The sequence below is a fragment of the Oncorhynchus masou genome, chromosome 29 (assembly GCF_036934945.1).
Source record: "Oncorhynchus masou masou isolate Uvic2021 chromosome 29, UVic_Omas_1.1, whole genome shotgun sequence".
NCBI lineage: Eukaryota > Metazoa > Chordata > Actinopteri > Salmoniformes > Salmonidae > Oncorhynchus > Oncorhynchus masou.
Window position 1 is genome coordinate 28,315,346 of NC_088240.1, and position 13,903 is coordinate 28,329,248.

Sequence of the window (13,903 nt, forward strand, 5' to 3'; positions counted from 1 at the left end):
TTCCCCCATGGTGAGGCCCTATCCTCTCTTACTCTAAATGATCTGCCTTTTTCTTTTGATTGGGGTGCCTGGGTCAAGGGAGAGTGTGTGCAGAGAGAAGTGAGTGGAAGAGAGGAGAGGGGGAGAGAGAAATAGAGGGGGGGAGTGAGTGAGAGAGTGTAGAGGGTGGAGGAGGAGGCTGTGGGGCAGTCAAACTGACTAAATAGGAGAGACCATCTGCTCCAAGCCAAGCTGCCACACAGAAGCAGAGAAACCAGTCCAGAGTATGTACAGAGGGGAGAACAAGTATTTGATACACTGCCCGATATTGCAGGTTTTCCTACTTAAAAAGCATGTAGAGTTCTGTAATTTTTATCATTGGTACACTTCAACTGTGAGAGACGAAATCTAAAACAAATATCCAGAAAATCACATTGTATGATTTTTAAGTAATTCATTTGCATGACATATGTATTTGATACATCAGAAAAGCAGAACTTAATATTTGGTACAGAAACCTTTGTTTGCAATTACAGAGACCATACGTTTCCTGTAGTTCTTGAACAGGTTTGCACACACTGCAGCAGGGAGTTTGGCCCACTCCTCCATACAGACCTTCTCCAGATCCTTCACGTTTCGGGGCTGTCGCTGGGAAATACGGACTTTCAGCTCCCACCAAAGATGTTCTATTGGTTGGGATGGTGTTCTTGGGGTTGTACTCATCCTTCTTCCTCCAAACACGGTGAGTGGAGTTTAGACCAAAAAGCTCTATTTTTGTCCCATCAGACCACATTACCTTCTCCCATTCCTCCTCATTGACCAGGTCCTGCCGTGTAGTTCTGGGCTGATCCCTCACCTTCCTCATGATCATTGATGCCCCACGAAGTGAGATCTTGCATGGAGCCCCAGACCGAGGGTGATTGACCATTATCTTGAGCTTCTTCCATTTTCTAATAATTGCGCCACCAGTTGTTGCCTTCTCACCAAGCTGCTTGCCTATTGTCCTGTAGCCCATCCCAGCCTTGTGCAGGTCTACAATTTTAACCCTGATGTCCTTACACAGCTCTATGGTCTTGGCCATTGTGGAGAGGTTGGAGTCTGTTTGATTGAGTGTGTGGACAGGTGTCTTTTATACAGGTAACGAGTTTAAACAGGTGCAGTTAATACAGGTAATGAGTGGAGAACAGGAGGGCTTCTTAAAGAAAAACTAACAGGTCTGTGAGAGCCGGAATTCTTACTGGTTGGTAGGTGATCAAATACTAATGTCATGCAATAAAATGCAAATTAATTACTTAAATATCATACAATGTGATTTTCTGGATTACAGACCTCTACATGCTTTGTAAGTAGGAAAACCTGCAAAATCGGCAGTGTATCAAATACTTGTTCTCCCCACTGTATAGGCAGACAGACCGGCAGACAGACAGGCTGCTGTGAAAGAGGAATCACACTGAAGTAGGCTCTGAATTGATGGAATTCTGCTTCACATTCTACCTTGCGTGAAATAGACTGGGGTCTTAAGAAGACATGTTCAGTAGCAAGCAGCCACCCATCACTTAGTGACAGGAAATGGTTTCATCCTTTGATGAAACCTCCCCACCTGCTTGAGTTGATAGTACTGGGGAGCTACTGTGTATATGGTACTCAAGGAAAGGAAGGTGTGATCTTCCAGCAACTGAGATCCTTCCCCTCTGACATGGATAAGGGAACCTGTACTGTGTGTGTGTGCAGTCACTATGGTGATACCCATTCACCCAAAGTGTGTGCGTGTGTGTTTGCATGTGTTTGTCCGTCTATCTCTGTGTGTGTGTGTGTGTGTGTGTGTGTGTGTGTGTGTGTGTGTGTGTGTGTGTGTGTGTGTGTGTGTGTGTGTGTGTGTGTGTGTGTGTGTGTGTGTGTGTGTGTGTGTGTGTGTGTGTGTGTGTGTGTGTGTGTGTGTGTGTGTGTCTGTGTGTGTGTGTACGTGTGTACTTACCCAAACATGACCAGCAGCAGACTCACAGCAGCAAGGTTCTGCCTGTCAGTAAAGGCTGGGAGCTGAAAGGCTGCTATCGTGGCAATTGAGAGAGCGACTGGGACCATGTATAAGGCCTGGAGAAACAGGAACGCTTAACACACCGTAGTACACTGGTCGCTTAAATACATCACATACATCAAACTGTAGAATCACTGGCAACTGCCTCTTTCAATAGTGGAAATCAATCAAGTTCATACCAGTCATATTCATTTAACAGCTAAACATCATATTCTTGTAGTCTACAATCCAAAAACAAATAAAGAAAAGGTGTGGGCCGTAATCCCGTCATTGACTGTATGAAGGAAGTGCAGGATGAGCAACATCAAGAATCTCCTGGCTAGCATTTTTGTACAATGCAGCAATGCTAGTGGAAATGTATTGTATCAGTTAAACGTGCATGGTGTTGACATAGTCCTACCATGTCGTAGAAGAAGTTGATAGCCCAGTAGAAGGGTTCTCCTATCCCAGAGATGTGCTGCAGTGTCTTGGAGCCGCTGTGGTGTTCCTGGACCTCGTAGATCGCGAAGCTAGCAGTCATAATGGAGTAGCCAGTCAGGGCACACACAGCCACCAGGATATGGACCAGACCTTGCACTCTGGGGAGACAGAGAGAGGGAGAGAGGGAGAGAAAGAGAGAAAGAGAAGAGAAAAAGAGAGAGAGAGGTCACTAAGCTGGGGGATCACACAGTCAAGTGTCCTCTTATAGCCAGAAGAGGATGGAGAACTGCTGATGTAAAAAGGGCTTTATAAATGCATTTCATTGATTGATTGATCACCAGAGCCAAGTGTCCTATGTTAATTAGTCCTCCTATGAACTGTCCTGTGCTTATTTTACAGGCCTGAAAACATTGTTAGTAGGTTTCCATGCCAGCTGAGCCAGTAATTCATTTGAAGGGTTCATTGAAGAAACTCACAACAAACAAGATTTCATTAATAATAAATGGGTCTCTCGTGAAGAGAGATGTTCCAACTCCAGCAGTGACAAGATAATAGCCACAAAGAAGAAATGACTGTTTTACCAACACCACCTGCCAGAGCTCTCCTACAATTTATGAGTCGAACCAGCTGCTTCCTGCTATTGAGACGTCAATGTGATAAAGATATTTTAAGAGGCATTGTTGAGGAGCGTCATGGTTGTCAGATTCATAGCAACTGGCTGGAGCTCTTTAAGATATTACCTACTGTGTCGTTGTCTTTGATGCCTCCCCATTCAAATTCACTGAGCTAGATTCATGCCTCCCCTTTACTTCTTTTGTTTTTGATCGAGCTACCCTACATGATTGGTGTTCTGCCTCCCTCTTCATTTCATTTTGGCTAGGCTGCAGGAGGCAGGAGGACCACAGACAGAGGACCATGGACAAAGAGAATATGTTGGATGAGGATAGCTGGAAAATGAAAGACAATCACTGGCAGAGGAACAAAGAGACAGGCTGTAGTGTGTCCTGTAACCAGAAGCAAAGACAGTCTTATTATCAGTATGACCAACAGGCCACCCCGAACCCCACTAAGGCAGATGCATGAACACCATAGTCAGGACGAGACATCATTTGGGGTCTTCTTAAACACGAGTTAGGCCAAAAATGATATTAGACACCACAAATTTTAGCTCGTGATTTTTGATTTGTCATCTGAAGGAAAGGTTCAGATTGAAGTTAAAAGAAATACAGCAGTTGAGACTCAACTCAACAGATCTTTGATACTAATGAATGTCTTAAGGGAACCCCTTGATCAAAGCAGTGACCTTCTCCCTCAGAACAAAATGACAGGCTTTGGGCTAAAATTGGACCAGTGTGTGTGTGTGTGTGTGTGTTTAGTCGGGAGGACTGCCACACTGTATAGCCTAGTCAATTAGGTCAATTAGTAACTGGAAACAACAAATATCAGCTATTGATTGTGATTTTTCATCTGATGGAAGAGCAAACATTAAGAGGTCAAAAAACCTCAAGAGATCTTTGATAATGATGATGAAAGTATTGGGGAACATCTGTCTGAAAGCAGGGTTCTGTCCTCTGCTCTGTCAAGTCCTCTTAGTCTGAAAAAAAACAGAGCTAACCCAGGTTGTGAGTGGGGGAATACTGTCGCGATGCATAGCCAACGACTGAGAAGAGCAATCCCAGGTCCCTAAAATAGCCTGCAGTCAGTGTTAAAAACAGCCACAGTCGGAGAAGTGGGAAGCTCTGTGAATTAATCAAACTCTGCACCACCCTAAATAGTAAATACACATAGTCTGAGTCCTAAATTGCACCCTATTCCATACAGAGCCCTATGGACCCTTTTCAAAAGTATTGTACTATATAGGGAATAGGGTGCCATTTTGCACACATACACATTATATTGGGCCTGCTGACTGTCCCTGATCAATAATGCCAGCTCAGGAAAATCCATTCATCAAATCAGATATGGGTAAATACAGAAAGTCAGATTACATTAGGACTTTAATTTAAATGTCAGGGTTAGTCTCCATATAATCCTTGTTATCTCAGTCTAGCACTAGACTGGTTTCCTTTTGGAGATATCAACACAGTGTCACGCCCTGACCTGAGTATTCTTTGTTTTCTTTATTGTTTTGGTTAGGTCAGGGTGTGACATGGTTGATGTATGTGTTTTTGTACTGTCTAGGGGTTTTGTAGGTTTATGGGGTTGTTAACCATCTAGGTGTTTTATATGTCTATGGTTGCCTAGATTGGTTCTCAATTAGAGGCAGGTGTTTATCGTTGTCTCTGATTGGGAACCATATTTAAGCAGCCATCTTCTTGGGGGTATTTCGTGGGTTATTGTCTATGTCTAGTTGCATGTGTCTGCACGTTTGTAGTATAGCGTCATGGTCGTTTTTTGTAGTTTGTTTAGTGTCCGTCTTCATTCAAATATATCATGTATTCAATTCACGCTGCGCCTTGGTCTTTTCACTACGACGACCGTGACACACAGGTTAATGATAGTAATAAACATTGAAGTATATTTAGATATGTCAGGCAGACACCGGATCGGCTTTGGCTCGCCAACCAAAATTGAAACAATCTCACGAGGACCAATGAAAGGCATGGTAACTCCGTTTAGCGAAAAGCGGCATACTTTGTAGAGTGAACCAAGAGAGAGAAAGAGAGAGAAGACAAGGGAGTGTGTGTACTGTGTCCTTACATGGCATCCTCTTCTTGTACTTCACCAGGATAGGGATGACTGGACACAGAGATGGCTGTATAGACACAAAAACAGACAATCAATTTAGCCACATTCATAAGATAAAACCATGACACTGCACAGATATACTGAACCAAGGATAAAACAAATGAGTCAGCCAGAGTAGCGCTAGACACAATCCCTAGATTTCTCCTCCCTCTCATTCCTCTCCTTCCTCTCCTTCCTCTCCTCCCTCCTCCTTCTTCCTCTCCTCCCTCTCCTTCCTCCTCCTTGGCCTGTGTGAGTCTACAGATTACATTTGAATGATTGCATTCCTTCCTCCCCTCCTCCTCTACCCTCCCCTCAGCTCGCTTATTGACTGGGCAGACAGTATATTTCAGGTGGTGCTGAAATAAGGTTGAAACGCCAGTCTGCCTGCCTCAGTCCCTGAGTACACCTCTCAACACTCCCTGATTGGTATTCAGCCTGCATAGTGATTGTAAACTGAGGAGAACACACTACTGCCCCCTGGCTCTAAACAATGGAACTGACCTTACTATGACCCAACTGTGAACACTTTCGTGCATGGATTTAACAATGGTGGAAACCCTTCAGTCAACGTTTACACAATCCACTGCTTTTAAATCTATGGCAGGAAGTGTGCAAATGCATACTTCTGGAAAAGGGTGCCAAATTGAGCCTTTCAGCCTATAGAATCCAAAAGGGGTCTCTGAAAACTTTTTTCAGAGGGTGTGTGTGTGTTTTATTATTAGAATTTTTTATTTTTATTTAACTAGGCAAGTCAGTTAAGAACAAATTCTTATTTACAATGACGGCCTACACCGACCAAACCGGAACGATGCTGGGCCAATTGTGCGCCGCCCTATGGGACTCTCATTCAAGGCCGGTTGTGATACAGCCTGGATATGTGTGTGTGTGTGTGTGTGTGTGTGTGTGTGCGTCTAAATCCCTTTCAGCAGATTAGCTTGGTTTTAAAACTTGGCTCTGATACATACAATTGGATTTGAAAGTGAAAGTGATTCCAGGTAGTGTGGCTGATCATTGTGAACCCCCTGAGAAGCTAGCTTCAACACACCAAGTTTTTAATACTGTTTATCAAATTACAATTGTTATGCTATCCCTAGAGCTGGTGCATCACAATTATTCAAGGTGCATTTCCAAGCTCTGATTTGATGAATTAGCGGCGCGTGAAACAGGCTCCTGGTGTCTTTAGAGATAAAGCTGCTGTTGTTTTCCTTCACAAAAATAGGCTTCTTGCGCTACTCACCATAATTCTGTGGGTCCTTGCCGGCTGGAAGGCTGGTACGTAGGATGAAGTTGTTGAGGCTGTTTAGATATGCAGGCATGGTATGGTGACCCTCAGGGTTGTACCAGACCTAGAACGCAAGAACACACACACACACACACAAGTTCAAGTTGAAGTAAAACTTCAAGTTTGAAGACACACATTCATGAATATCTCGGGATTGCAGCACATGCTTCTCAACATTTCTACTTCTAATTCTCTTATCTCTAATAATACACTTATCTTGAGAAGGTGTCTAAGTCTAAATCGCTAGCATCATTATCCCTCAGGGGCCATTTCAGATTTAGCCAAAACATAATTGATGCGAGTAGCTGCGATTAACAATGTTAACGATGACATTGATGGTGTAATAATCCCGTTCCATCTTGGTACAGTGCTTAGTGCTTCTGTATCATAACGGCTCCAATTAGGAAATCATGGCTAATTTAACCACTATACATCACAACAAGATAGCCTGGTCCTAGATCTGTATGTGCTGTATAGCCAACTGCTAGTCATTATCAAGCCAAGCAAGACAGCACAACCAGATCTGGGAACAGGCAACCAACAGGAGATATACTAGGACAGAAGAGCAGTTAAGAGGGTTGTTTTCTTGGTGGGGTAAGGACAGGGTTTTATATTCTGTACATAACAGCAGGAGACTGATATAGGTACAGAAGGGTAGTTACACTATAGTAACCCATAAACATATATATTCATACATATTCAGTGCTTATATATATATAGTTACCTTGGAGAGGGTTCGGTTTGCGGGCACCTCCAAGAGGTCCATCTGGAGACTAGTTGGGAGTGGCTCCCCGAAATCAAAGCCACCATACCTATGATGATTTGTTCATATATATAATGGATTATTATTTACATATTGTACATGTTTGCACACACACACATACATGGCAGAGCTACACCACGCGTTTTGATACATGCACCACTTAGTAAAGCCAGATAATAAAGAATATGGAAAGAGGACAGTGGGGAGAGAGAGAAATCATAGCCTCCGTACCTATGATGAATTGTTCATATAGGTATGGGTTATTCATTAGAAATAAGACCCAATGTTACTGTCTTTTTAACTCCGTGATCAAGGCATGAGACTCATTCCTGAATGAGACCAATAAAGTGAACTGAACAGAACTGAGCTAGAAGAAGATGCATAGTTCAGGATATCAGAATCCCCAGCTCCATTCATTTACTATCCAGCCAGTGATCCCTTACATTTCATGTCATTGAAAACAGTTTTTTCCTGTGATTTGTTATGATAGAGAGAGAGGGATATACACCATAGAGCATATCTAGAAACAGACACATTAGTGTATGCAGGTTGCATTGAAACATACTGTTTACCTGTTCCTGATGTAGTTGTTGGCTGTAGCCAGGAGATAGTTTTCAACATTGATGCCAGTCAGGTTATAGACAATCTGGGAGGAGGGGTTCATCTTCTGGGGAGGCTGGTATTGGTTATACTGACACACCTGGTTGGAGGAGCAGAACGGAGAGTAGAGTGGGTGTAGGATACACACACGCAGGCGGGCAGACACACACACACACACACACACAGAACATCTGCTGATTTTTACTGGTATGTCCTTTAATGAACTCTAACCCACCTGTTGATATTTGTTGCATTTGCAGGACTCAAATGGCACTGAACTGTTTCCTTTAGTTTCCCAGCTGGCAGACTTGGTGCTTCTGGTGCAGACCCTTCAAAAAGACAAAAGACATTCACAAGGTAAACCACAGGCCCGTTTTAAATGGTAAGATGACTACAATGCATACATGTACTGATTCACAATGACACTAGCTAACCCACTCCATTTACACTTGTACATACACTCACACACATGCATAAACACCACCACAGTAACACACCAATACCAGTGTTCAATTCATATGGACAGTAAATCAGCATTTATTCTCGAGGTATAAACAGGCATGACATCACAGAGTGGTGGAGAGATATAATCAGTAGTCAGGAAGTGCCATGGCACTCAGCACTCTCCAGTGATTGTCCACAGGGCATCTCTATCTCTCTCTCACACACACACGCACGCACGCACACACACACACACACACACACACACACACACACACACACACACACACACACACACACACACACACACACACACACACACACACACACACACACACACACACACACACACACACACACACACACACACACACACACGCCCTGCTGCCTAGCTGCAAGTCTAGCTAAATGTCTTTTTTTTTTTGGCCGACAATTTTATAGTGCCTCTGAGGTCTGGTTCATGAGTGCCAACATTGATTTGAGTGCCTGCGAGGGGAAATCTATCCTATAAACACAGAGTGTTTATGGAATACCAATGATTCCTCAAACACACACACGTTCAGACACATACGCACCCACACATCAGTAGAGGCTCCCCAGAGGAGGAAGGGAACGACCACCCTCCTCAGTGAATTTCATAATCTTTTAAAAAACATTTAAAAAGTTATCATTTTTAAATGAAACTATACTAAATATAATCACGTCACCAAATAATTGATTAAAACACACTGTTTTGCAATGAAGGTCTACAGTAGCCTCACATCACTCTGTAGGGTAGCACCGTGGTGTAGCCAGAGGACAGCTAGCTTCCATCCTCCTCTAGGTTCATTGACTTCAGTACAAAACCTTGGAGGCTCATGGCTCTCACCCCCTTCCATAGACGTACACAGTAATTATGACAATTTCTAGTGGAGGTCCTCCAACCTATCAGAGCTCTTGCAGCATGAACTGACATGTTGTCCACCCAATCAAAGAGACTCAGAGAATGACTCTCGTACTGAAAGCTTAAGCTACAGATCGCTAGCTGGACTAATGACTACAACCTATATCAACTAGATGCAGGCAAGAGTGTGCAAGGCAGTATTGAATGTGTAACTGTCTGTCCATGTGTCACTGTCTGTCACCTCAAATTTTTATCTCAACTTGTGTACACCTACGTTGTAAACTTTCATTCATTGGCTAGGTTGTAGCAACCTCATGATGAGTATAGGGGAAATTAGAGTATCACGTAGCAGCCTAAAACTATCGATGTTATATTGAGCTGGGTGAATGGAATATGAATGGCAGTCATTAAATATGCTGTAATAGAAATAAGGCCATGCTCATGAAAAAAGAAAAACCTCCTCCCTCATCTTAAACGGCACTGACCCCCACTGATCCACACACTCGAGCATGTCCAAATACACGCACACATACATACACACAGACAGCAAAGCAGAACTGCTCCAGGCGTTTAGAGACATGCACCGTGTAGTAATGCTGAAGAGTACAGAGTATGGCGAGAGGATAGTGGGGAGCGGGAGAAGTGGAACAAAGACAGATACTAAAAGGGAATAGATTGACAATGGCATATGAAGGAAAATAGGGTAAGAAGAGAATTCGGAAGTGCTAGATATAGACAAAGTAAGAGTGGTGGAGAGAAAGTAGCCAGACAAGTAAGAGATCTATCTTCAACACAGTGATTATGTAGAAGTTGGTCAGGTACATACGGTTTATCAGGGCTGTTCAGACACCCATTATCAATCCCAGGGAATGACATCATAGAGTTGACCAGGTTGCTGGAGTTTGGATTCTGGTTGCTGTTGACGACATAAAAACAAAAAGTTTCAGGACAAACTTATAACAGAACGCAACATTATGTCTCATCTAATACTTTCTAGTTAGCCTGGTCCCAGATCTGTTTGTGCTGTCTAGTTTGCCAAGTCCTATGATCATTGTCATTCCATGTTTTTGAAATTTGGCATGTCACTGACCATGACAGTTGGTTATACAGCACAAACAGATCTGGGACCAGGCTATACTTTCAAGGGACTTTGAGCAAATCCTTTAGTACAGTATTAGTAAATGATCCAATTAGGACAGTGGTTTGGAAGGTAATATGAGCCCAACATCAAAAAAGGCTAATTCAATCTCATTTAACCATCAACCAAGGACAGTGAGAGGGCACACAGTGTTTGATGTGTTCCTACCTCAGCGTATCCTCCCCTTTATATCTCTCTCCATCTCTCCTCTCCTCTCTACCTTCCCTCAGATCAAAGAACTGCTCTTCACAATCAAGACTTCGTCACTTCGACTCTCTCCTTCCTTCTCTCTATACTTTCATCTCACACCTCAGATCACATCATCATAATAATCTCTCTCTCAACATCCCACTCCCTCTATCTCTAAATCTCACTCGCTCTCTCTACCTCTCACTGCCTCCCCCCTCTACCATTTATCTGAGTCACCCTTCAAGAAACTTCTACTCTCTTACCCCAAAAAACTAACTTACAACCTGAAAATGAGAAAGATGGCACAGCAATAGACAAACAGTGACCGGACAGGACTGATCTGGGACTGTACAGTGCATTCTGAAAGTATTCAGACCCCTTCACTTGTTCCACATTTTGTTACATTACAGACTTTTTATTATCTCATCAATTTATACACAATAACCCATAATGACAAAGCAACGTTTTTTTAAACTGAAATATTACATTTACAGAAGTATTCAGATCCTTTACTCAGTACTTTGTTGAAGATGCAGTGAATACAGCCTTGAGTCTTTTTGGGCATAACGCTACACGCTAAGCACACCTGTATTTGGGGAGTTTGTCTCAATCTTCTCGGCAGATCCTCTCAAGCACTGTCAGGTTGGATGGGGAGCGTCACTGCACAGCTATTTTGTGAAAGATGCTGCTTGAAGAGGATGGCTGACATTTTACATGCTCCTGACCAATTATGCTATTTCTTAATATTTTTTCCCGTTGTTTGAAACTTATTTTTAAACTTATTTTGTACATAATGTTGCTACTACCGTCCCTCATGACCGAAAATAACTTCTGGACATCAGAACAACGATTACTCACCACAAACTTGAAGAAGCTTTTTCTTTTAAAGAGTCCGATAAGAAGGATATACTGCTCTCCTGGGAACAAGCCCAAATCCCAGTCATTTGCATGAAGAAAAGATGGAGGAAATGTCACGACTTCCGCCAATGTTGGTCCCTCTCCCTGTTTGGGCGGCGTTCAGCGGTCGACCTCACCGTTCTTCTAGCCATCGACGCTCCACCTTTCATTTTTCCATTTGTTTTGTCTTGTTTTCCACACACCTGGTTAGTATCTCCTCATGATTACTATGTGTATTTAGCCCTCTGTTCCCTCCATGTCTGTGTGGGGTATTGTTTATTGTCTAGGTTGGCATGCTTCCGGCTGGGTTGCGTCGGGTTTTATTTGTACCTGTGATTTGTGGCAGCCGGTACTTGGTACTTGGTTGTTGTACTTTGTGCTGCCTCACTTGTTCTTTTGGCATTTGCTTCTGTTACGCGGTTGCGTTCTGTTCTTACTATTGCCTCAGTAAAGTGCTTCTTTGTTCACTCATCTCTGCTCTCCTGCGCCTCACTTCCATGCACCAGCTACACCCATTGCATGACAGGAAAAGAGGACGCAGATTGGGCTTCTGAGAATCAACCGGCAAGCGAGTAAACTCCCACTGCCTTCCGTTCTACTTGCTAACATGCAATCATTGGAAAATGAAATTGATGACCTACAATTACGATTATCTTACCAACAGGACATTAAGAACTGCAATATTTTATGTTTCATGAGTCGTGGCTGAATGACGACATGGATAATATTTAGCTGGCGAGATTTTCCATGCACTGGCAGAACAGAGATGCTAAGTCTGGTAAGACAAGGGGTGGGGGTGTGTGTCTTTTTGTCAATAACAGCTGGTGCGCGATGTCTAATATTAAAGAAGTCTCGATGTATTGCTCGCCTGAGGTAGAGTACCTTATGATAAGCTGTAGACCACACTATCTACCAAGAGAGTTCTCATCTATATTATTCGTAGCCGTCTATTTACCACCACAGACCGATGCTGGCACTAAGACTGCACTCAACCAACTCTATAAGGCCATAAGCAAATAAGAAAATGCTCATCCAGAAGCGGCGCTCCTAGTGGCCAGGGAATTTCATGCAGTCAAACATAAATTCAAATATTTTTTTGTCACATGCGCTGGATACAACATGTGTAGACTTTACCGTGAAATGCTTACTCTCTAAGCCCTTAACCAACAATGCAGTTCAAGAAATAGAGTTAATAAAATATTTAATAAATAAACAAAAGTTTTTTTTAAATCTATCAAAAGGTAATACAAGAAATGTACATAACAATCAAATAAAATACAATTTTAACGAGGCTATATACAGGGGGTGCCGGTGCTGAGTCAATGTGCGGGGGTACAGGTTTGTCGAGGTAATTTGTAAAGTGACTATGCATAGATGATAAACAGCGAGAAGCAGCAGTGTAAAAACAAAGACTTGACCCGAAAAAAATGTATGTAATCAATTTTCAAATAAGGCTGTAACGTAATAAAATGTGGAAAAGTGAAGGGGTCTGAATGCTTTCCGAATGCACTGTATATCAGATGTCTCAAAGAGTGCTGATCTAGGATCAGGTTCACCCAGTTCATTATCATCTATATGTCACGACTTCTACTGAAGGTAACTCCTCTCCCTGTTCGGGCGGCGCTCGGCGTCGCCAGTTTACTAGCCGCCACCAATTCCTTTTTCCTTTTCTGGCTGATTTGTCTGTGTTCCTTTTCACACCTGGTTTCATTTGCGTTTATTTCTGTGTGTATATAGGGCACCTGTTGCCTGCCTTAGTTTGTGCGGGATTAAGCTTGTGTGTATTTGCGCTCAATTATCTTTGATGTTTATTGTTTTCACTATTACCCACGTGTAGTTAAGTTTCGGAACTGAGTTGGTGGACTATATTGGTGGACTATATATACATTAAACATGCTTCTCAGAAATCCCTGCTCACCTGCGCCTGACTTCTACACCTCTCACCGAGACACACCTTATCACACTATAACCTTAATCAGCACTTGATACATACTGCCCCTGATCTCCCATAATGCAGCAGTGCAGTGTGTCCTGTACCTGACCTGAAGAAGGAGGTCCGAGGTGGTAGAGGGTGAGTGTGTGTGTGTTTGTGTGTGTAAGTAAGTAATATGTGTCTATCAGTGTCTCTGACCTGAAGAAGGAGTACTGTGGTCCGAGATGGTAGAGGGCAGGTGACAGCTCCATCTCTGGGAAGTGTTGCAGGTCGCTCTTGATGGAACCCAGACCCATGGCCAGGATGATGAACACGACAGGTAGAACCACCTGGGAGAAGAGACCCTTCCAGTCCCGTCTGGAGTGGTGAACCCTCTTCATCAACATAGCAGTTACCTGCTGCCAGGTCAGGGCCAGGCCGTGCACCGTAGACGAGCCCGTCAGACCTACAGGGCAACAAGGGTTGGTGTTATTATTAGTATAATTAGCATCTGTACCAAGGCTTACAGTAGTAAGAGGCTGGTGTGATACTATTACCAGACCAGACTAGGGCCCAACGGGAAAGAGGCATCTAAAATAGCTCAGAGGACAGGAAGAAATTGATAGAGTTTGTG

General features: G+C 43.1%; 1 protein-coding gene across 2 annotated transcripts in view; it reads right to left on the reverse strand.

Moving 5' to 3' along the window:
• abca12 (ATP-binding cassette, sub-family A (ABC1), member 12) overlaps window positions 1–13,903 on the reverse strand; it is an 86,330-nt gene that overhangs the window by 15,673 nt on the left and 56,754 nt on the right. For both annotated transcript variants that reach the window (XM_064944428.1, XM_064944427.1), the window contains exons 63-71: window positions 13,489–13,735; window positions 9,960–10,049; window positions 8,045–8,138; window positions 7,782–7,909; window positions 7,171–7,258; window positions 6,402–6,510; window positions 5,135–5,189; window positions 2,415–2,592; window positions 1,955–2,070 (exon numbers count right to left, since the gene is read on the reverse strand). In XM_064944428.1, the coding sequence (XP_064800500.1) occupies window positions 1,955–2,070; window positions 2,415–2,592; window positions 5,135–5,189; window positions 6,402–6,510; window positions 7,171–7,258; window positions 7,782–7,909; window positions 8,045–8,138; window positions 9,960–10,049; window positions 13,489–13,735 (1,105 nt within the window). The remainder of the gene's footprint in view (window positions 1–1,954; window positions 2,071–2,414; window positions 2,593–5,134; window positions 5,190–6,401; window positions 6,511–7,170; window positions 7,259–7,781; window positions 7,910–8,044; window positions 8,139–9,959; window positions 10,050–13,488; window positions 13,736–13,903) is intronic.